This window comes from Furipterus horrens, unplaced genomic scaffold (assembly GCF_987537825.1).
Source record: "Furipterus horrens unplaced genomic scaffold, mFurHor1.1.pri manual_scaffold_6, whole genome shotgun sequence".
NCBI classification, from domain to species: Eukaryota; Metazoa; Chordata; class Mammalia; order Chiroptera; family Furipteridae; genus Furipterus; species Furipterus horrens.
In genome coordinates, this window is record NW_028327176.1 from 152,204,100 (window position 1) to 152,229,096 (window position 24,997).

At 40.5% G+C, this 24,997-nt stretch overlaps 1 protein-coding gene across 1 annotated transcript in view; it reads right to left on the reverse strand.

Moving 5' to 3' along the window:
* Positions 1-6,642, reverse strand: part of LAMA4 (laminin subunit alpha 4) — a 135,578-nt gene extending 128,936 nt beyond the window's left edge. Inside the window, exon 1 of the mRNA XM_090279771.1 lies at positions 6,414-6,642. Coding sequence (XP_090135897.1) covers positions 6,414-6,608 — 195 coding nt within the window. The 5' untranslated portion in view covers positions 6,609-6,642. The remainder of the gene's footprint in view (positions 1-6,413) is intronic.
* Positions 6,643-24,997: the final 18,355 nt, after the last annotated feature.

Here is a 24,997-nt window from a genome sequence, read left to right on the forward strand (position 1 = left end):
TTTGTTTGTTTGTTTTTAAGATTTTTGAGGATCTGGAAAAATTCATTTCTCTTAACTGCTCAGATCACCCTATTGCTTGGAAAGGCTATGTTCAAAGAACAATTAGAGATACAATGATTATAAAAACTGAACTATGGTCTCTTTTCCAATGTTGGATAATCCACAAATTTGTAAGCAAAAAATTGAAAGTAATCAATTTACAGAGTAAATAAAAATAGAGTGACAGTACAAATCTTAACTTGCAGACTAATAAAAACAGAGTAGAAGAAAGCTAGGTGAGGTGAGAGGAACAGAAGGGAGAAAGAACTGAAAGCAAACTTTGAGTTAGGCAGCTTATATACATATTATTTCACTTAAATTTCACAATAATCTTACAAGACAAATACATTCCTGTTCATTTTGCAATCAAACAAATGGAGCCTCTGAAAGATGAACAAATTTGCCCAAAGTCAAACAGCTAGAAAGCAGTGGAGCTGGGTTCACAGTACGTTTGTCTGGCTAGATGCCCACAGTGTGCCTTTGATGAAAGGTGAGTTTCAAATGTTTTAATTCAAAGACCACAAATAAACAGCCCTTGGGCTGAATTGGGCCATCAAATGTACTTCCCACAGAGCATTTTTAAAATATTGAGTCAACAGTTTCACTTAAGAATCCAGATTCTGTCTTCCCCTGAAAAAAAAAAAAAAAAAAAGGAATACCTGGCAACACAAAGAGATGACTACCCCTCTGGAAGAGGCATCCTTTCCTCCCCTGTTGTGTTGGCTTCATCACCCACAGGATGTGTTTCTTTCACTGCCCAGTTATTTTTTGTTTGGCCTCTATGAGAATCTGAGTTTTTTAACTTTCTCTGTCCCGTATGATCAGCAACTCCACTTCTGAGTGTATACCCAAAAGGATGGAAAGCCGTGACTCAAACTTCTGTGTGCACACTTTTGTTCAGAGCAGCACTACTTGGAGTAGCCAAAAGGTAGAAACAAATCAGACATCTATTGACAGGTAAAGACAATTAAATATTAAATTTAGACACATGCTAAAACATGGATGAGCCTTGAAGACACTATATTAGGTGAAATAAAGTGAGCACAGGACAAATGTTGGCACAAAAGGACAAATATTGTAGGTTTCACTTATATGAGGTACCTAGAGTAGTCAAATTCATAGAGATAAAAAGTGGAATAGGAGTTTCCAGGGCCTGGGGGAAAGAGATAATAAAAAATTATTGTTTAATAGGTACTCCATTTCAGTTTGGAAGGATGAAAAAAGTTTTGAAGATGGATGGTGGCAATGATTGCATAATGATGTGAATGTACCCAATGTCACTTAAAATGATTAAAATGCTAAATTTTATGTTCTGTATACTTATGACAACAACAACAAAATAACTTCTTTTGGTTAAATCAAAGAACTCTGGAACTATAACAAAAGCTATTCCTTATTTTCCAGGAATTTTATAATAAATTCTGTAAGATAGACCATGCATGTATTGCTATAGGTGGCTTTGTTTTTAAGTCTGCACCTATTAATCTAAATCAGGAGCTTCTAATGTAGACTGTAGCATCATGCTGGGAAACATACTAGAACATGCTTATAAAAGGAAAACAAGATATGAAAAAATTCTATAGTTAAAAGAAAAAAAAGAAATCTATCAGGGAGACCCAGTGATGGGCTGGGAAAAGAGAATGGAATTTAGAGACCCCATAACAATAATAACTGCATTAACATAAGTCTCCTGCAGACTAGACCAGTAATCCATGCTAAAGACCATCTCAGTCAAATTGCTCATCTGTGAAATGGGTATAATTTTTGCTATGAGTATTAAATAAGATAATGCATGTAGGTTCATGAGACATAGTAGAAGTCTATAAGTGTTATTTCCTTTTCTATTTGAATAGTAGTTTAAAAAGTAGTTAATAAACAGGGCAGGAAGGGAAGTTATCTCAATTCTTTGGTAATCCTAAGATTTTATGCTACTTACACTATTCATCCAGCAAGAACGATGTAAATGTTCTTTGACTGGCATTTTATATATCTTCCTTTTAAGAAACTTCTAAAACTCTGACTAAAATTATGCCTGAAGAGCATTCTATTTGCCTACCTTTTCCTAGCTACTCCTGTATAGTTGAAATTACTTTCATAAACTCTTTTCCTGCTGTGTTACTTACCAGGTAGGGTGCCAGAGCAAATGTTCTGTGCCTCAGTTTCCATGTTTGCAAAATGAGAAAATAACTTTATCAGTTCCACTAAGTTGTCATGAGGGTCAAAGGAAATAGCTCATGGAAAGTTCTTAGACCAGGGTCTGGCACATGGTAAATACTCAATGAGTGTTACCTAGAAGCCATGGTATTATTATGACCACTACCACAACTATATTCTGGTTCTTCTAAAATAATGTTTTCGGGAATCTTCTCTGGGGTCTGGTGAGTAGATGATCGTACCCTGCTGGTGTAGCTCAGAAGTAGTACTTTTTCCCCTTTACGATCATGGCCCTGAGGTTGTAGCCACTCTCACAGAGTGTTGGCTCATTCTGCTTTATATAGTGGCCATGTATATATTTTTCTTTCTTAGAATGCTTACCCCTTGAGGGTAGGGAAGTAACTTTGCCTTCTTTCTGTCCCTCCTGGCACCTGCTTTATCGCTCTGTATGTGGAAAGGGTCAAAACCTGCTCATTGGATGGCTATTAAGTGAATAAAATAATGACTGCTCGCAGAGGTTCAAATTACCTAATTGCTCTGTTCAATAACAGTATAAAATGATGGCCCAGGCCAGTGACTGGAGATTTTAGTATGATTCTACATGGTCTTTTTCAAAGTAGGAGACCAAGATAAGGAAAAGAAAAGCAGATAGTGAATGAGATCTAAACTGATTTTCAATATACATTCTTCAAGCCTTTAGTGGCCGGCAGCCTATGTGCTGGAGCATGAGACTCACATATCAACAGTGGAGAGAGTCCAGAAGAAGAGTCCCTCAGAACTAGTCTAGTTCATAGTGCTTCTTTTTTAGTAGGTACGCTTGTTCAGTGTGGGGTACATCCGCACATTTGGCTCCCGGGGCAAGAGTTTTTCTTGTATGGAAGCCAACAACAACTGCAACATCCATTAGGTTACCAGGAGATAAATTCCAGTTTTTCCCTCTCCGGGAAGTTTGCTCATATATACCATCAATTTCATCCCTTCTTTTCTCAATTATCTACCAAAGACAGTAACAGCCCCATGGTCTCCCCACTGCCTGCCTCCCACCTTGCCCTTCCAGCAGTCCCCACACTCCCCTTCTGCATCTCTGTGTGGCTTCTTTACAGCCATGCAGTGTTCTTGACCTTGTTCCTAACTCCTGCTCTTTTTGAAACCCTAGAATGTCATTCCTTTTGAGGACATTCTGATACCCTCTCCCTGGGGACTGTTCCCATGTCCATCCCTCCATTTCTTTTGCACATCCATATGGTCAAGAAGACTTTTGCCTAGTTTTACTTGCTGTAGTGATGATGACATAATGAAGTCTTTCTTTCTTGAGTCTGAAATATTAGAATACTGAATATACTTTTGAAACTGCCTAGTTTCTCCTTTGCCCACCTCCACCTACTAAGAATCACTGTTCTCACCATAAACTCAGCAAATAATAGACTCAGTGAATTGCTTGTCCCAATGGCCACAGAGTTACCTGTGGGTACTCTTCTTTTCAAATTCTTTGCATCCTGGGGGTGCAGGGGCGTGTTTTGAAAGAAAAGGAGGGGTCTTTCTCCCTGGACAGCCAGTGCTCTCCAACCTTTCATTCAATGCATATTTCCAGCATTTGTTCCCCTAACTGTCACTGTGCAACACAGTGGGCTGAAGTCCGTGTCACATGCTGAGGACCTGGGAGTGGAGAGGACACAAGCCCTGCTGTTGAGGAGCTTAGGAGCCTCGGGAAGGCCCTCAGCCAGGTGCCTCCCACCGTTGCATGTTTGTGTTAGTACTCTTCTTCCTTCCCAATTCAAATAAAGTGAGTGTAGTTTTAGAATATCCTTCCAGTCACATCTCCAACCTCTCACAGATAACGTATTACATGTGTCTGTGTTCCCTTTCTCTGTAGATGTAAACACAATCTCCTGAACCAGTTCAGTAGGGTGGTTGTACCATGTTGTTAAATCTCTGGAATACATTTGGTTTAAGGTCTCCATTCTGGCTGTAAAGAGCAGGAGAAACCCAATGGCTGGGAACCTGTGGGATGGCAGGCTAACTGGAGGCATTATGTGAAACTATGCAGTGGGGACATAATTGCCCCAATCCTACCCATTCCACATCATATACTTTGACCCTCCTGGAATGATTAATAGTTTCTTTCTGTTTCCCTAAACCAAAGGCCTCAACTGATATTCTGAATCTGTAAGACTCTGACAGTATTACAAATTTAACACACTATAGGGCGTTCTTCCTGACTGAAAGAATATAGGCTGAGATAGAGCAATATTAAGTAAAACAGCACTGTAAAAAAGTTCTCAGAAATATTCCCAGATAAGTTTTTTTTATCCAATCATCCATGTATTTTATAATAATAATAACAACACTTAGTATGTGTAAAGCATTTATACTACGTCAGGCACAGTGTTAAGCATTCTATATATTTTATCTAATTCATGACATAACTGTATGAAATGTGAAGTAGACCTCAATAACTCCTCAGTTTTTTTATCTGCCACTTGTGCATCTATAATTTTTCCAACATAAGGAGCAGATAAGTTGAAATTTGAACTTGGGATTGTTAGACTACAAAGTCTGTAACTGAATACTCTGGTGTGCCACCTTCCTATTATTTCGCTGAAGAGATGAGTATATAAGATATTGTTCAGGGTCTTAACAAATTCAAGGTTCCCTAATAATTATTTTGTTATGTTTTGTTAGAAGAAAGTTATAAAAAGTTATGTATGCCCGTCTCTTTAGAATTAGCAGACAAAAATACAGGATGCTCAGATAAATTTGAATTTCAGATATGCCATGAATAATTTTTTTAGTCTTAACATGTCCCATGCAATATTTGAGACATAACCAAAAATCTATTTGTTGTTTATCTGAAATTCAAATTTAATTGAGCAGCTTGTATTTTTTCCTGGCAACTTCCTACCCTTAAGTCAAGTATTGCATTCAGGGACTTTTTATGCTCAAAGCTACAGGTAGAGACAACGCCTCCCAGGGTGAATTCCAAGGCTGAAGAGAAGTGATGTTTCCCCAGGACCTCCCAGGAGCCTCTGGCTGGGCCCCATGTTTGAGTGCTAAGGTGACCAGAAGCCCTTCCCCCTTTCTCATGGAGGCTGCATTTTTTACTACAGTGGGAAGTTGTTATGTTCTGGACCTAACCATATCTCCTCTTCTTTGGGCATGGGTAGAATTCACTCTTGGAGGATCATCTTCATGTACCTTATTTTATCAGTAATAATTAATAACTACATTTATACTAATAATTAGTAGATTTAATAGCAATAATCCAGACTCCCATGGTGTTAGAAATGGTATCAATCCACATAACAGCTTTGGTTCTGTAGTTGCTGTAACCATAGCTATAGGGTGTGTGTGTGTGTGTGTGTGTGTGTGTTGTTAGGTCAATTGCTCCTTCCTTTCCCATGAACTTAGGTGACTTCATTTTCTTCCTACTGAGCATCTCCCACACCCTGGACATGCTGTTGTCTGTTCCATCTGAGGGACTCTTAAATCACTTACTCTGGGTTCATCCCTTTTTTACCCAATTTCCACACTCTGCGTATGCTTTCAACATAAGAGCTGTTGTAAGGTATTGCAATAAACAGCAACTCTGAACAAACATATCATCAATAGCATAGCTTCTGGATAGGGCTCGATTTGCCTTGTAAGTCTTGTTTCTGGAACATAATGGCTCAGGTCTATTTAAGGTATCTGCTCTGCAGTGTCCTAGCAGCTTCTTTAGTTCCCGTCACCCACAGGCACCCTTTCACTCTTCCCCACTGCAGAGGATCTTTTGTTTAGTTTGTGACAAAAGGAGTGGTCCTGCCTTACTGTTCCCACTATCCTAACATCACAGAGGAGCAGGAAGCCAGTGACAGGGCACAGCATTAAGTTTCGTGGTGTGACAAAAATGACTTCAGAAGCATCCAAGCGGCAGAAACTTGTAGAGGTGCCACTGCAGTCCCAGGTGACAGTCTAGCAGACTGACTCAGAGTAGGCAGGACATGTGCCCTTTCTGCCAGTTTGTATGGTGACATGTTCCAAAGCCTCAGCTCTCAACTCATAATGTCTATATCCAATTTACAAAGTAAAACTCTTTATTTCAAGTTTCTGAACTGACCTGATTCAGGTGAAACTCAAGGCAGATGCCAGAGGCAAGAAGAGGGGGGAGAAAGAGGGACAAGAGTGTGGCACACACAGCCCGCAGGTGCCCCAGAGGGGTGACAATGGCAGGAACACCGTACCTCTGCAGTCGGTGGCAGCCTTCCGGGAGCCACACGGGGCTCGCTGGTCTCAGGCGGGTCTTGTCTGCCAACCGCTGAGCTCCCTTCAATGTCAAAAGGAAAAGCGATGTCGTCCCTGTGCGCCGCGCGGGCGCAGGCAGCGCCCCAGAGGAGCCACAGAGGCAGGACTAAGCACCAGGCTGAGCTCAAAGCCATCTGTCCGCTGACATCCAGCAGGGCTCTCAGGGGCTCCGCAACTGTTTGTCCTCGATGGGACACTCCCTAGTGCGAAGGTGCCTCGCTTGCTTACTTTACTTCCTCTGCGTTTGCAGTATCCAGATGTGGGAGCTCAAGGCAGCCCAAGGACAAACTTAAAAAAAAAAAAAAAAAGCAATAAAGAGAGAGTGAGAGAGTAAGCAGAGCAAGCGTCAGTCTCTCTCTCTCTCTCTCTCTCTCTCTCTCCCCTCCCTCTCTTTCTCCTCCCTCCCTCTCTCTCTTTCTCCCTCCCTTCTCCCTCCCTCCTTCTCTCCCCTCTCGTTCCCCACGGTTTGCCTCTCTCTCTTCCCAGAGGTTCTGGCTGAAGAACATACAGATGAAGCTCAAAGCTGAGCATCAAAAGGCAGACTGAACTGGGCGAGCCCCGCCGGTGCCCGCCACCTCCTGTCCTGGCGGCGGGTCTGGGCTGAGGGCTGTGCAGTCCTGGCTTCCTTCCCACGCCCATTCTCACCACTCCCTTTTTACCTTTTACTCCCAGGCCCTCCCCCTCCAACCCGGCCTTTCACACACTCGGAGGTCGGGCTTTCCCCAGGGCCTTCCCTCCCCTCTCAGTTTGGAGCCCCTCCAAGGAACCCAGATGAATATTCAGCTTTTTGTGATTGCTTCCTCACATCTCTTATTTATTTAGCCAAGATGCTGGAGATGTCTCTATTTAAATAGATCTGTTATGGACAGCACCCCAACCTCCACCCCCATGCCTAGTTTGCAAGAAAGTAGGTGGAAAAGGGATCCCAGGGGGCAGGAGCCAGAGGTTGATGATTTCAGATGGCCAAGGGGAAGGACACTCACTTTTCTGGATAAGGGTTCTCATTTTTGAGTGATGGGCTCTTGTACTCTTTGGGCTAGTATCTTCTGGCTACCCCTCTTTCTCCTGACAGTCATCACCCAGAGGGTTTGGGAGCAGAATATCTGTCACTGCTGCACTGGAAAATGACTTCATTACTCAAATACATGAACTTTTATTTACAAAGAACATCTTGTTTTCATCGTAAAGAGGTGCTTTGTAAGGGGCCCAGAACAAGGCTTGCTTGTATGAGCCTGTCAAATATACAGCCCACAGCCCCGACCTCTTCCTCTTGGCCCGTGTGATCTCATGCCTACTACATCTGTCTGAGTCCTATAACTTTTCCAAGACTTTGGGGAGAAACTGGGTAACAATTATGCTAGGGTACCCCTGTGGATGGGTCAGTGGCCACTACAGCTGATAGGTATCTCAGCTTACATTAACTTTATAATGGAGCTTTAAACATTCCCACAAGACCCAAACATGACAAGAAGGATTAGATGAGATGACCATATAATGATGCCCAAGGAAGTTTCCAGGTGTTTAAAATCACCCACAATTATGCAATAAAGCATTTTAACAAAACCTAATCATTAGCTCTATTTCATAGGACAACAGTCATTTTATCTAAGGATAAAGGAAACAACCATTTATTTTATACCAACTACATGTCAGATACTTTTCATATGTTATTTGCAAAGTAGCTGACAAAATTCCTGCAAAATAGGACTACTATTTCCTTTCACAGAAGAAGAAAGGGAAGTTCTGAGAGACAAGGACATTTGTCTAAGGTCGCATAGCTGGGAAAAAGCTAACCTGAGGTTTAAACTCTGGCCTCACTGATTCTAAACTATCTTTCACACCTTTACTTCTTGAAACTCAAGAAAGGAAGGCCATAAATTCAAATGGAGGAGAGATGGAACTCCCATTTTTGACCACCTCCTATGTGACCCCAAATTTGCATAAATTATCTCATTTAATTTCATCTTCACTATTTCCCATGAGATTGGTATTGTTCATACATTTGGTAAGTGGTATTAGTACTACTAGAACCCAGGTAAATCATTGTAAATGATAAAATGGTGTCATACAAAAGTGCCAAAGCTGGAACAACCCCAAAGTTTCCATATATCCCAAAATATTGGTAATGTTTTTATTTTAAGATATAAAAATAGTATTACAATGAAGCAGTAAGTCAAGTTATCATTTTCTTTCATATAAACTGGTTAAATTTCTAAATTAAGCCAAAGAACTTAAAAATATATGCTTAGTTTGATTTTAAGAAATGTCCAAACCTGTAGAGAATTTTTATGAGTTCATTTGAGCTGAACTGATGACAATTTCTGGAAAGCAAAAATCTGAATGGATTGAGAAAATGCTCTGAAGAATGTCAGTTTTGCCGCTTATTTTGTACATTAGAATCAAAGGAGAGTTAGAGAGTGTTACGTGAAATCTATTGGTGGTTGGTTAAGGGAGCCAGAGAAAGCAAGGTGGGGAAATCTCTGGAATTGAATAATAGAACAGAGAAACACATACTTCTTTTTTACATTAGTGGGTACAGGATAGTTAATAACGAGCATTTACATCACATAGAGATGGCATTCCAGCATAAGATAAAATAAGGGGTTCTGTGGTCTCTGTTCTGATACCTTGGGTAGGTGTCCCTTGAGGGGTCTGGAACAGAGTACTCTGACATTTCAAAGGTATGTTATCTTCAGTGTAAGAAGACAACAGTCAGGCTCATCTAGTTAAGACTGATATTTGTCAAGGAAGCTACAGGCCTAAAGTGTGATTACCAGCTTTCTGTTAGGAATTTTTATTTCGGACCATCCTTTGTGGTTACTTTTAGTTTCTGAGTTTGTAAGGCTGCTATGTAGGCTTTCCTTGAGCTTGTCAGGTTCAGTGTGTCACCCCATTTTCATTCACAGTTGGTTCTTTGAGAAACTTGTTGGGAGATAAATGGCCCAGACTCTGAAGAGGAAAAATGGTTTTCAATTATCCTGTCCCACTCTCCCTTTAAAAGAACTTTAAGCTGAAATGATGATGATGATAATGATGATGATTGTATACATTATATTTTGACTTCAGATATAGACCTTTTTAGTACACAGAAACTCTCCCCATTTTTGTTTTCTGAAGGATTATATCCTGTTCTTTGTTCACTGTCAATCATACATTTTTTTATTTGACCCAGGGCCACCTCTCCTTGTTCAGCAGGTGGTGCACTTGGGTTATATGAGAGGCTTGGGCAATGTGTATAGCAGGATATTTGTCCAAGACCTATGGACTTTTATTTTTGATTAAATACATGCTTCTAACTTTTCCTCCTCATCTTCTTTCTGCAGACACTATCTTATTTTTGAGGCAAAACAACATAATATACAGGAGCATGGATTTTGTATGAAATAATAGATCTTAGATCTTACAGAAGTTCTGGAACCTTGACACTTAACTTAGTTTCTCTGAGTGTCACTGTTCTTAGCTGTAAAATGGGGATAATGATACCTTTTTTCATTGAGCTAATTATGAACAGTAAATGAAATAATATAAATAAAGTATTAACACAAGTTGGCAAATAGTCCTTGATATATGCTCTTCAAATATGCTCTATTTTAAAGTCTTAAAAAAGAACAGAATGACTATTTTTAAAGAAAAAAAAATAGCCATGTTTATTTATCCTGTGACTTGGGTAACCTCCCACTTACTGAGAATAGTCACTTGTATTTCTGGCTGCTACGTGGGCCTTCCCAGCATTAACCATGAATGAGGCAGTCACGGATCATAGAGTAATAGGGCAGGCAGGCAAGGAGAGAGCATGACTAACTATGTTACAGCAAAGGGCCATCTCCAGCCCATCAAAGGCCTGAATGTGGGAGGATTTTATTCTTGTTAAAACTACAACTGGGAGTGTCTCCAGTGTGGTTGCTTTCTTATCATGACCTTCCCTCTCTTTCCTGAGATTGGGGCCAGGCAGTCACCGAGTACTTTCATGTCCATTATCTCCTTTGGGACTCCCACCTACCCCAGGACCGAAGGCATCTGCGCCATCATCCCCAATACACAGAAGACAACACTGATGTTCAGAGAGTCTTAAGAGGTTAAATGGCAAGAACAGTAAGCCAGTTCATGCAAAACTGGGACCCCACATCTTCTGACTCCCAGACCAATGCTTTTTCTGCTAGACCAAACTATTTTTAGTTTTAGCAGCAGCAGATCTGGTAGTTAGAAGACTTTATCAAAAGAAGGTTATGGAATTCCCTTCTGAGTCTCCTGGTGCAGTTATCAGCAGATGAATATCAAGTCTGCCCATTCCCTTCAGCACTTGGTGGCTGGGCCTGTCCACAGCATACAGGAATCTGGTGAGGGTGTTGTTAAAGCATTCCGTGTGCCCTTCTTAAATAGAAAATCACGTCAGATGCTATTTTGGATGTTTAGGTGCTAATCTTGGACATAATTAGAGAATTGTTGAGGGGTTGTTGTGTATTAGTGACAACAGTGTTGTGATGAGATTGGTCAGAGAAGCCAGCAGGATCAATCCCCTGCCATGAGGTCCCTAGGTGAAAGTCAAGTGGCAGGAAGGTGAAGTGGGAGACAGTGTCCCCATTTCTGCTCACACTCCTCTTCTCTCAGGCTAAGCTTCTTCTCTGTGGACTCTGGCGGGAGTTCAGGCTATCTGAGTGGAAGCAACTGCAAGGGTGCCTAGAAGTTGTTCTTCTGCCCATTAGTTTCCCAGGCTTTTGTTCAGGATGTGAATAGTATGTAGCTATCTGTACTTCCTCTCCTGATTGTGACACTTGTCACAGCCTCATTTGGCTTTTAGCATGTGCTTCCTGTATTCCATCCATCCATCCATCCATCCATCCATCCATCATCCATCCATTCATCCATTTATTCAGCTCTTATCAAACACAGCATGGCATGTTACATACTAAGGGTAAAATGATTAAAACCATGATCCCAACTCTCAAGGAGTTAAGAGTCTGGTAGGACAGACCATAAATACACCCTGTAAAAAATGCAAAGTGATTAAAAGGAGTTCAAAAGGAAAGTCCAGGCATACTGCTAATAAATGTACAGAACAAGCCCTTTACCTAGACTCAGTTAGGGGGAGTCAGGAAAAGTTTCAGACTATCTGATAGGAGGAGGGAAGGATGGTGTTCCTGGAGGGAACTGCTAATGCAGAGGAACAAAGGCATCAGAGACGAGGTGCCACAGGAGGGGTGAGGAAGCCATGTGGTTCCCAAATGCTCACTGACCCCCCCCCCCCCTTCACAGTGCACAGCCAATGCCTTTAGGGCCGGGTGATGGAAGCTGGGTGAGAAGAAAGGGCTTCCCAGCCTCCTACTGTTCCCTCAGCACTGCCCTGAAGTCCAGGCCCCCCGTGCAACAGAGGGATCCTCCCAAAATGCAAATCTGAATACTGGGGAGCTAGTCACAGTCACATTTACATCCTGAACAAAAGGCTGAGAAAACTAATGGAGGGAAGAACAATTATTTTAAATAAAAAGTAATCTTAAGTTTTATTGTGGTAAGAACACGTAACACGAGATACAGCTTCTTCATTGGTTTTGAAGTGTACAATATGGCACAATTATTTATTACAGGCACAATGTGTACAGCAAAGAACAACTTTTAGGTGGTCCCAATCTGCACCTAGCACCCTTACTGTTGCTCCTCCCCAACAGAGTCCTTCACAGGGGAGGAGCTGGGCCTGAGAGGAGAGGCCTGTGAGCAGAAAGAGATGTCCTCTCTGGTTTCACCTTCCTGCCACTTGATTGTCAGTAAGAGACCTCCTGGCAGGGGATCACTCCTGCTTGCTTCTCTGACAATCTCATCATAAACTTGTCATTTTCTTTTTAAGAGAAGAAAGTTAAGCTCAGGAACGACATGATTATATTTGTATTTAAAGCATTTAGAATGTACCAGATATTTTAATTATAGTATAATCAGAAATTTTGGATATCAAAAAGGAGGGAAATAATGGTCACCAGGAGCCGTACCATTCTGGGGCAATGGCTTCCAACACTGAGAATGTGTGAGTGTAAACATCTTCAGACTTCTGTTACATTAGTATATGAGTGTGTTTTATCTATTTTTATATATTTCTATATTATATAGTCCATTTCATGTATTTAATCTATTATTTTCTTAGAAAAATGAATCAAATGTACATAATACTTTAAACTTTTCCTCCAGGTCAATATTAATGTGAATAGCTCTGAGCATTCAGAATTGAATTTTGAGAGGTCCATCTGGTGTGGATGGGGTCTGGACTGGAGGGTAGTGTTGAGAGACCAGTAGGAAGCTCAGCAGCCCTTTTTTCTCACACTAGCTCTGTAAGCTCCAAGGTCAGGGACCATAGCTGTGGTGAGGGGGAGGCAGCGCTCAAAGAGTGGGAGTAATAATTGCAGTTAGGGCTTCCTAATCGAAGTGGTTCAGCCTAATGGAGAAAGGGGTGAAACAGATGAAAGAGAATAGTCCTAACCAAAATTATTGATGACCTCAGCTGTGGCCATCCCTTTGGTCTGCTAGAATAATTACTTCATCAAGCTGAAGGGAAATGATTGATGCTTAGTAGTACCGTAACCAACAGAGAAGAGCTCAGTGATGAGATCACTATAAAACAGGGGCTCCTGAAATTTGACAACAAAATGATCCAATTAAGAATTGGGCAACATTCAAAAAAGGATGGTTTAGAAACTACCTTTAGAAATAGTACCGCAAAGGGAAGAGACTATTCCTTGAGAGAAGGACTAAGAGAAAAATTGCTTTTGCCACGATGAGTGTGTAGGCAGAATGGAGGGGTAAGACATTCTAATCTGCTTTGTGTAGGAAGTGGCAGAAACTAATCTGTAAGATTCTAACTCAAAAGCTCTGTAGCCTAGTTCTTCAGCCCTTGCACTGTCTGTCCTCTTGCAAATACATGCTGGACGTGCTCACTTTAGGAGATCAACTGATTTTAGAAAAAAAAATTACATGTAGGGAGAGTGTAACAATAATAATATCTCAAATTTGTACAGGGCTTTACAGTTTGGAGTTGAAGCACCTATAGTTATTGCTCCTCTAACAAATGAGAAACTGACCTTGTTCTAAAAGTTAAAATGTATAGATTCAGACCTTTAAAAGAGTCTTAACATATCCCTTAGGTGGTCTGCAGCCCCTGAATATTTAACACTCCAAATAAGATTCATTATTCATCACCCATTTCTAATATCTACTTTGCAAATCAGCATTGTTCTAGACTTTGAAGAAACAGCAAAGAAAAAAATCAGACAAAAATTTCTGCCTCCATGGTTTACATTCTAATTGAGGCAAGGGTAGGAAAGAGAGAGAGAATAAATAATCAAGCAAGAGAAATACACAGTATGTCAAATGGCAAGTGCCATGGAGAAAAATAAAGTAGGGTAAGAGAGACAGAGAATGGAGCCTGCAGAGGGCGGATGGTGCTTGCCTTGTGGAAAAAGAGTCTAGAATGAACTGATGGAGGAAAAGAGTAGTTGGAGATAAAGTTAGGGAAGTAGGGAGCTGGGTGGTTAAATTATGTAGGACCGCTGAGATCATTATAAAGATGTTGGCATGTGTACTGAGTGAGATGGGAAATAAGCGGGGGGGTTCTGTGCAGAGGAGTGCCATGATCTGACTTGTCTGCTGTGTGAAGAATAGACTTTAGGGAAAGAGATGAGGCAGGAAGGAGGGAGACCATTTAGAGGTTATTGCAATAATATAGGTATGAGATATGATGGCTTGGTCCAGGATATTAGCATTAGATGTGAGAAGCCAACAAATTCTGGATTTATTTTGAATGTAGAACCAATGAGATTTGCTGGATATGGTGAATGAGATAAAAAAGTACTTAGGGCTGATGTCCATGTTTTTGGCCTGAGCAAACTTGAATGATGTATTTGCCATTACTAGAATGGGAAGGACTGTGGGAAGAGCAGGTTGGGGGACTGGAGACAATGAAGAGTTTAGTTTTGAACAAGATTTTCTTCTTTGAGGTTCCCCTTAAATCAGATTCTTACATTGTATTTCTTACTTTTTTAAAAAGACTTGTTTTGAAAAATCATAGATCTATACTACATCGTCGTCGTCGGCAGCCGTCCATCTCGAGAGACGATGGTGTAGCTTCTTAAGTGTCTATCTGCACCGCCGAGAATGGCTGTGCAGTCCGACTCGGGAGTGACACGGTATCTGTCTCCTCCCGTGTTGAATCGACATCTTGCGATGACGCTGGAGTGTCCTCTCCAGTGGAGCTGAAGCTACAGAGCCTGGGCAGGGTGATATGGAGGGTCTGCTGTTGCCCATGCAGCAGACCCCCCCTCTCTTCGCAGCTGAAGGGTCCAAGGGAAAGACGGAGTCGATACAGCTTGGGTTCAGGTGCGCCGCAGGAGTTGCTGGTGTTGACTACAACGTCAAACCGCATTAGGGACTCCGGCTCCGGATTTTCTGTCGGGGTTTACTCCCTTAGCCTTTCCCCAGAAGAGGTATGCCGCAAGGCAGCGGAGGTTTTTTGGAGTCAGAGTTTTCCTTCTCTGATCTATACTACATAAAGCATAACATATGAACTGTGCAAGGTACTGTGGATAATACTCTGGGTAATACTATGGGATAACCTTATAATCTAGCAAGGAAGATTTATAATGTGTAGGTAATAGAAATGCCTACAGTTCAACTTGGTGCTCAAGATAGGCATGGGGGCAGGAAAAGAACCTTTTGAGCTCAATGAGAAAAGAAGCTATTGCATTAGATTGGAGCTGGATCTCCACACATATAGAAATTAGGTATGGAAAGACAGGTGGGGAGTTCTGGGGGAGGGAATTTCAGGCAAATGGGCCAGCATAGATATAGGCATATGAGTGGGAAAACATGCATATTCAGGCAAGGCAAGGGCAGACTGACTGAAGCATTGCACAAAGTTCATTCAGGTGAATAATGGGAGAGAGCATAGAATAGGTAGGTTTGGTCCTGATTACTTTATAGCTTACTATTAGAAGAGAGAGAGAGAATCACAGGGGAGTTAAGAAGAATTAATTGGATAACCATGTGGAGGGTGTGCCGGAGTGGAGACTGGAACTTGGGGGACCAGCTAGAGATGGTTATAACAGTTTAGGCTCAGGTGACAAGCATAGAATAATGCTTATAGACTGTCACCATGTCCCCCAAATACAGATTCCTATTCCTGGGGCAGTTCAGATGCAACACAGACATCTCAATTTGAAAAACCAATATTTACTTAAAGCTAAAACAAATTTTAGCTTGAATAGGGTCATCCCCTCCTCTTGGAGGGGAAGGATAGGTCTGGAAAGGAAATAATGTTTGATCCTTGTATTTCTCAGTCAACACATACTGTCACAAGTTTACCAAACCCCAACACGGGCTCCTCTGCCAGTGGCAGGTGTTTGCCTGACAGTAAGTCCCATGAGATAACTTCTATCTCTCACTCACTTTCTCACTTAGTAAAGTTAATTAATTACTGGCCCTGGGTCTACTTTGATGATTTTGACTACTTCTAAATAGCCCCCTAGTGGTTTTCTCCCTTCTTCTGTTTCTCTGCCTTGCTTTCTTTTCTTCTTTATTGTGCCTTCATTTGTTTTCTCAAAAGTCCCACATTGACTTCAACTACATTTATCTCAAGCTAAGTGCATAACATATTTTCTTTAATAAAAAGATATGTTTCTACTAAACCAGTTCCTAAGGCCTCTTCTCTTTTTAATAATTAAATAGGATTATGTGTATATATACATATTTAAAAACAAACAATTGTGATATTTGGGGTTTCAGTCTATGCAGGTTCTTACTAATAAATTAACCCATAAACATAAGTTCTCACCTTTAAATACAGTCAGATTTCTTTATGGGAATTTCTAGACAATTCTCACTCTAACATCACTGGGACCCAGAATTACTAATAAAAACTAGTGGACTTGAAAAGCACTCTTGGAAACTACTCTTACTTTCCACGGAGCATGCACAGTACCTGTGTTAGGATCTCATTGTTGCAATTGTTATTACTAGTAATTTTCATATTATTGCTGTTGTTCTGTGACTGATAAGTCCTAGAGAAAACTAGAAGACAGAGAGAGAAGTTAATGATTATAAAGTTAATAGAATTCTCTGTTACCTATAGCACAATCCAGTAAGTATTTTTTACTTTTCTGTCAGTCATTTCAATATTCAGAGATATAACTTAATTGCAGATGTGTTATTATCAATATAGTATTTAAGAGCTGTTGTTTCTCATGGAGGCTGCTACCCAGGCTATGACGTGGTTATGGTCTCATTATCAACCTAAGAAAATGTTGAGCACTTGATTACAGGTCCTATCTTAAACCTTAGCACCCTCCAGATAAGTCATGGCTCCAACTACTCTGTCCTTAGTTACTTGGCTCTTTCAGTCCAAAGTGATTTTAGTATGAATCATGTTCTTACTTGACTCAGTTTTCTATTTCAATTTCCATTTGTAGACGCGGACCTAGTAAAACTTCCTAGGAATTAGTACCTAGAAATGAGTCTAGGGGATTAGGCCTATTCTCAGGCACTCAAATTCAGACTCTATAGTTACTAAAGGTTTTTAGCATTTGACATTGGTTTTCACTTTCCATCATTTTGAATATGCAGATGCTGTCACCTACACTGTCTCAAATAATTCTCCTGACAGCTCTATGGGGTGAGCATCATGTTCTAAGTTGAAGCTAAGAGAGACAGAAACATTAGTAAGTAGCAGAACAAGACCCAAGGGCTGACCTTTGAATTCTCAGCCTGATGCGATCTCTTCCCATTACACCTGGTTTGTGGAGTCATCAGTCTGCGACATTTTTACTTGTACAACCCAAATTAAGACATGGTTGAGCGGCAAGGATATAATGAGAGTAGCATTCAAAATTGCTTTCTATCAGATTTTGAGAAATAATTCACTTATTATTCTTAAATTAATATTTATTAGAAAACAAAAATACTAATGACAAAATTGATATGGGATAGGTGGAAAGAAGGAGCATATTTAAAAGGAGACATTTAATTCATTAAATGACTGAATAAAAATGAGGCCTTCTTTATCTCTCTCTTTATTAACTAGGATACCTGAGCACAGATAATTTTAGCACTAAACTTGCTGTAGTTCAGGCTTGTATTCTAAGAGAAGAGATCTCAATATTATTATATACCAAAGATCTTGAAATAAACATTTCTTCCAGCTGGCCACTAGAGATGGGCCCTCTGACGTTACTGTGCTTAATACAGCTGGACACCTTTGGGAAATGTCTAGGGTGACGCTTAAACTGGCCTTATGATGAGTGATGACCGTCAACTCCATGGAGGGCCTGGGAAAGAGCTCAAGGTAGAGAATAGGACACCTGGTATACTTAACCCAAGGCTGCCCCTTGCTAGTCACAACCTAGAGCTAGTCTCTTAAGTTCTCTGGCCTCCATGATATCCTTTCGTAAAATGAAAAGCGAGACAAGATGAGCCTAGGGTCCCATCAGCTTCAAGACTCTCATGTTCTAGGAAAGAAAGGATCCCCAGTCACTCTGACTGTTCTGGCCACGGCCAGGAATAGATGGATGGTTTAGAAAGCAGCACTGAGAGGGCTATTCCTTGGCCTTCCCTGCTGGAACAATTAAGTCCAGGGTCTGGAATTTGTGCCTGAAGCAATATTTTAGGTGCCTTAGGAAAACTTGTGACTTTGTCATGTAACAAATGAAATGCAATCAAGGGAAAAGAAATTGAGTTATTATTTTGAACTCTGCCAAATACAGAACCATAACCCAGAAAAAAAAAAAAATGCCGCTGGAGACCACAAAAGGAAAAGAATTTGGAAAGATGTCTCCTGTCCTCAATTCACCCTCCTATTATACAGCCCCTCACTGGCCCTTTATACAGCAATAGGCCATCAAATCATGTAGTGCTGGAGATGGCAAAAGACCAGGCAAACATCACAGAACACTGAAATAGGAAATTGTGACTCTACTGGCAGAAAAGGGTAGTCACTTCTGGCCCTTATGTCACATGAAGGGCCATTCAAAAAAAAAATTTATTGCGTTATAATGTTCAAAAAGTTGAATTCTATTCACTTCTTCTAGCCCCTATTTTTTCTTAGCTGTGAGTCATTTTATCCTTGCTCTTTGTGAAGATGCTAAATATATAAATACAGTTGGTAAAAAAATAAAAGGGGAAACTATGACAAAATGTATGTGAAGTTTATAATCCCAAGGCCAAGTGTAGAAACAAGCCTGACTAAACTGAATAGAACAAGGAGCATTTGCTTATGTGCAAGATGCTGAGGAACATGGGGAATTAGTATTATGAAATTTAGTTTGTTGGATTCCTTATTTACTCACAGATTTTACTTAGTCTATTACATAAAGTAGAAATCAATCTTTATGAAAAATGTCCTTATTTAACTCAATAAAGCAGCCATGAATCTAAGACCATTGGGTAGCTTTGAGTAGTGCATATGGCCAAAGCAGGACACAGGCAAACTCAACCCTACTGATCTTCGTGTGATGCAGACATGTGAATAAACTATGAAAGAAAAAGAAAATTTTAAATAAAAAAGAAAAGGCCAGGAACATTAAAACACAAAGCAATCACAGAGAGATCAGAAGAACATTGTGCCTTCCATCTCCCTAGTCCCAACCCTTTTAATAACTTAAACAGTTGCCTCTGCTCCTTTTTTTGGATAATACCACATGCTGTGGTCCACCTCCCATCCTGGCTGGACCTTATGGTAGGGCATAAGTCTGGAAGAACTCATTCTGAGCAGGGCAGAAGGCACAATACCAGCAGGGTGTCCAACAGGCTGGTCAAGTGATTGAGCCTCTATTCCAGAAACTGACAGGGTGTTTAGCCACTGCTGCTGATGAAGGGCTGAGACTGCAGCTAAGCCTGCTCAAAGTAGCAGGTCAGGATTCATCCCGATGATTCTGGGAACCAGCAGACATTTTGATTCACTGATGTGATTTTACGCTTTATTAAGCAGGTGGGTACTGCCTTTACCAGCAACACCTCCATCCACTTTCTTAATCATAACATTAGCATAGTTATGATTCTTTGAATGAAAGTGGAGGAACTATCACCATCTCCCCATTAGCTTGCCTATTTGACACCTGTTTCTCCTTTCCTCTGCTCCAGCTCACAGCATGCTTGGCATTGACATGGAATGCCATAGTTTAGTGGAGACGCTATACCACAAGTCCTTCCTTTTGACCTTCCCAGGTTCCTCAGAAATTCCTGGCAATCCATTTATTCAACTGTTTTGAAACCTCTTTGCATATTTTTAGAAGATGTTGTACTGGACTGAACCATCACTCACAAACTATGTGTTCTTTGGCAAAGGCTTTTTGTAAAGCGAGTGGCTGAACTGAATGGTCTCCAAGGTCTCCCTGACTTTAAAACTGAGTCTGTGTTCTGAACCTTCTCCACCTTTCTCAGATATCAGTTCATCATCTCTGCTCTCAGTCTCATGGATGACGCTGGCTCTGACTTTACTGAGACACACAATTGGGTTCCCTAGTTTTTCTTCTTTTATATAACTTGCCTGATCCTTGCCAAGGATAACTCATTGCGCTATACTCATCTTCCCTTTTCTCCAGTGATTTTATATCTTTCATTGACATTAAAATTAGCAAGAAATGAATGCTTATAAAAATTGAAGAATACAGAAGTAATTACAATAAAAGAAGATGTACTTCTCTTCCTCTATTTCCTGTTCAATCTTACTCCCAAAGACAATGCTTTAATTTGCTGAGTATTCTTTCATAATTTTTTCTAAGCATATACAAACATATGCATATATAATAAACAAATATATAAATACATAAAACAAATGTGAATTTTTTTTATGTTATACATATTATCTTGCAACATGTTTTTAAAACTTAACATTCCATTCAATAACTATTTATTGTGCACCTACTATGGGTCAAGTTCTGTGGTAGGGCATGGGCACACAATGGTAAGAAGACAGGCACGGTTCTCACCACACTGTCATAATGCCTTCTGAAAAGGCCACTAAGTCACCTCAAATCACTACATTCAATGAGCTTATCTTCTTCTGGTTTATATAGGAACATACAAAATATAGAAAGAAAATGAGCTGACAGAGGGAAAGAGGTGGGTCAGATGGTAAACTTTTATAATAAAAACTCTGGTCATTAAACAATTAAAGTAATCCTAATGTCCTCTTTATGATGACAGAGATATATGCAAATATTAAAATATCTCCATCTAAAAAGGATTAACAGACAAACACAAACAAAACTGATATTTAAAGTAGTAAGTTCACAGCTGTTCCTAAATTTGCACTCCCCAGAAGGTTGGTTTGATGAGCCTAGAGGTTGACTCCATGTTCCCTATTGCACATTGGAAGCCCATCAACATATATTGTGAGTACACCCGGGACCCTGATATCTAGGCCATTTCAGTGTGTTCTGCATGTGCTTCTCTATGAAGCATGCTGGGATAAAGAATGACATGAGCAAGAGTGAGTTTATAGTACATGCTTTGCTATACCCCCCCCCACCCCCCACCCCCCCCGAGGAGTAACTGTGCTTTTCTCATTGGGGATCAAATCAAATCCAAGTTTTTTTGAAGTGTCTTATTTTCTGAATATGTTTCTGGATTAGTTTTCAGAATCAGTACATTATGCAATGATCTAAGGAACAGATATTTTGCACAGACTGAGGCAGAGACGATTAGTAGTCTTTTTACCTCTCTCTAAAGTTTATGAGAGGTAAGTTATGGGAACCAGAGCAGAACTCTAGACCTCTGGAGGGAAATGTTCTTACTAAAATAAAGAGGGAAAGGATGACAGGACAAAGAGAATTGTGACTTCTTGGTCCAGTCTCTCCCCACTCAGTGCTGCCCCATCCCTCAGGGAGGCTGCAACAGCAAGGCCCGGCCACTTCCAGAGATATCCATGGCTCAGCTGCTGCTTTGCTTGCACAGCACGTTGGACGTACACAGTTTGGGATGAAAGTCATATCTTTTCCCTCTCCACCCAGATGAAATCATTTCCTTTGACCATCCTGCAGCTTAGTTCTTATGGAAGAGAGGAATTAGGGCTGTAAAAGAGAAAGGGAGAGAAGGCCAAAAAAGTACAGCCAGCTTATAAACATGCCAGGAGTTCATATGTGAGCTTGAAAGAAAGCTCACACTTGCAGAAAGACAATGGGGCTTAAAAGCCTGAACTGGCCACATCAATGAGTACACTTTTCCTGTCTTTGCTGAGCCAGACCCTGGAAGGGTACCATGCCATTCCCTGAAAGGAATCCTATTAATTAGCTATATTTTGCTTTTTCTTTTCAGAGATTATTAAGGCTTCAGAATATCAAAATCTTGTTAGAAGTTAACAGGCAATTTTCAAAATCATACTAAATCATTGGTGGAGAAAATACTCCCTAATTCTTATAAACTTGCAAAAAATGGAAAATGGCAAGCTTTGCCTTTTTTCCATAGCATACACAATCTGAAAAATAGCATGAAGACTGCATCCAAACACTCTGCCCTAAAAATGGCATAGCAATCTAAAGAATGAATACATGCCCTAACATATGTTGTCAGCTGTCGTAATAAAAGGATGCTCCCATAATATAATGTTATTTCTTCAAGTCACATTCAATATTTTTGGCTGCCAAAGGACAATGTGGGGGTGGAAGGGTGGGGAAGAGAACAAGACACTTTTAGGGCAGAGGTTGAATACTCAAGGACTGCTGGGAGTGAGAGAAGAGGGGAAGAAAGAAAGAAAAAGATAGTTTGAAATTTGCTGCTCCTCTGTCTTATTCAATTTTCAAGATGGGTGGGGAAGAGACAAAATGTAGGAGTTTGGGGAAGACCAATTGCCTCAGTGCTGGCAGTGATTTGAAGATACTTTAATTTATTTTTATATTTTATTTAGTTATATATTAACCAAAGAGCCAAAGTTGGGTGAACATGGACTAATAGCAGGAGAGGAAGACCCTGCTACCCTCAGGCTGTCCTCTGGGAAGTACCAGCTTTTCTGCTATTCCAAGGGCTGGCCTCTCAGAGTTACCTTTAGAAAAGGGCAGTCAAGAATGGAATGAATATTGGCTTAAGATGTTTAATAAGGACATGGCAGAATCTCTAGTGTTGTATTCAAGCTCTGACTTCTCCCAACACACACCCATACACACAACACACAGACACCCTTTTCTAGTTCAATTCTTGTTAAGAGAATTTTGTGTTCCATTTTGTTACATACTGTGGCAAAGATGAGTAGCTTGAGAAGCTGGCCTGTGAGACCTTTTGAATGTCCCCTTCCATTAGAGTTCTGATTCTTCAAAGGATTTGCAAATTGCTGACAGGGAAAAAAAGATAATTGGTTGAGAATATAAATTCTTAACCATGCTTACTGCATGTTCAAGGATTAATATTCCTCCCAACTTATCTTCATCCATGTCAACATGGTTTAGATTGTAAATTTGTTGAGAGCAGCAGCAGTGACCAGATGACCTAGATTTTCTGAAATAGTCCTGATTTCTGATGCCCTGCTCTGTGGTCTCTTGAAATACCCTCAAATTTATCACAAGACCTGTCCCATTGCTATACTGTCTATGTGGTTTCATGTCCAGAAATGTTCTTAATTAAAATTTTGTCATATGAATGGAAAGGGGCCACATACTAAACCTGACAAACTCAGGAGAGGCCTGCGTTGTGAGCCTTACAAATTCAGAGACCCAAAGTACCCACATAGAATGGTCTGAAATTAAAATTCCCTAACTGCGCTGGCTGGTGTGGCTCAGTGTATTTGATGGGGGACTCAAGTGTAGGAAAAATTTTAGTTTTAGGTAATAGCTAATAAACTTAGTAATCGATGTATGTAAAAAGCTATTGTTTCAGGAACTGAAGGTATGACCCACCTGGACTCCAGGAGACCATAAGCAGTTCCACCTCTGTGCCTCAAGAGGACTGCAAGCAATTCAAGATGGTATCTGAGCCTTTGTGCTCCAGGGTGAGCACTGCCCAGGACACAGATGAAAGAATGCGAAAACTTTTATCTGATTAACTTTTCCCCCAAATTTCAAACCCCTTACCTACAGTTTTCTTCTTATACAAAGGGTCAGTTTAAAATGGAATCTAAGACAGTCTCTTAGGGTACAAACTGTCTTCTCAAATCACAGACCATCTGAATAAACTGCCCATAAAGATTCAATCTCTGTCTCTGCTTATGGGGTCAGGCAGTACAAACCCCGGCTTTTCCAGTCTCAGACCGAGTGCCCCTGGTTCCTGGTCAGGGCACACGCCTGGGTTGCTGGCCAGGTCCCCAGTTGGGGGCTTGTGGAAAGGCGGCTGGTTGATGCTTCTCTCTCCCATGAATGTTTCTCTCCCTTTCTTTTACCCTCTCTAAAAATAAATAAATAAAATCATTAAAAAAACAAAACAAAAAAAAAACAAACACAAAAAACCTTCCTGACTAAAAGTGATCCATGGTGGCTAGCGATGTCCTAGGCCAGTGTCTTTCTTAAGAAAGGTCAGTCTTTACCCTAAGTGAGCCTGTCTGTCTTTGCAGCTATGAGAACATAGGTTTGGAAGGTCAGTGTAAATTCCTTTTTCTAGACCCTTCAGGATATAATCACTGCACCAGAGAAGAGAGCACAAAACCTCTCACTGTTATTGTTACTGTGTTCATTGTTAACTATCCTGTACCTACCAATATGAAGGAAGTATTTGTCTCTTCATTTCACTTTTTATCCAATCTCAGAGATGCACCCCCAACCGCCCGATGCTTTCTCCTGCCTCCCTAAACTATCACCGATGAGTTTCATGTATTCCTCCTTGTGCTTCCTCCTTTACTGTGATGTATAAAATAAGGTGCAAAACTGCAATTCTCTGGCTCAAATAAACTCATAAGAATTCTTGCAGGTTTCAACATCCTGCATGTCCACAGTGGTGATGATAGAGGCAAGTCCTAATTTGTAGCTAGTCAGTGGTGACATCCAAGTCAGGGTCTCCTGCTGTGGACCTGCTCCCATAAGTGGACCCCGTGATTTTATTGTTCTCAAAGAGCCAGGGGAAGGAGAAAAGTTCCTTTGTAGCATCTGGAATAATTTTTTTTAAATTGTGAGTTTGGACAGTTTTGCTTGATAAAGTGATACCCCAGTGTTTGCAGTGACTATACACAAATGTCTTATTTTCAGGAAATGATCTGTAGCTCATAAATTTTGCCAAAACATGAATAAAATTAAAATATCCCTAAGTGAACTTAAACTCATTTTGGAGCAATGAAGCTGCCCAGTGAGATAAGACTTGCCTTAAAAAAAGTTATGCTTTGAAAATGAAATTTTATTTTATTTTCCTCTTTAGTTTTCTTGATAAATTTTTCAGTAGTTGATTTGAAGAAATTGTTTCCTTTTGGTTCCCATAAAGTACTGTGGTAATTTTAGCAATTTAAAGTGATTCAATTTGGATGTTATGTTTTAATCCCAAGGGCATCTTTGCTGAGTCCCTGAGTCAGGCAGCAAAATGACATCTGCTGTGGATGCTCAGCAGCACAGCTGAGGAGTATTTGAAAAGTGAAGTGTTAGTGTCA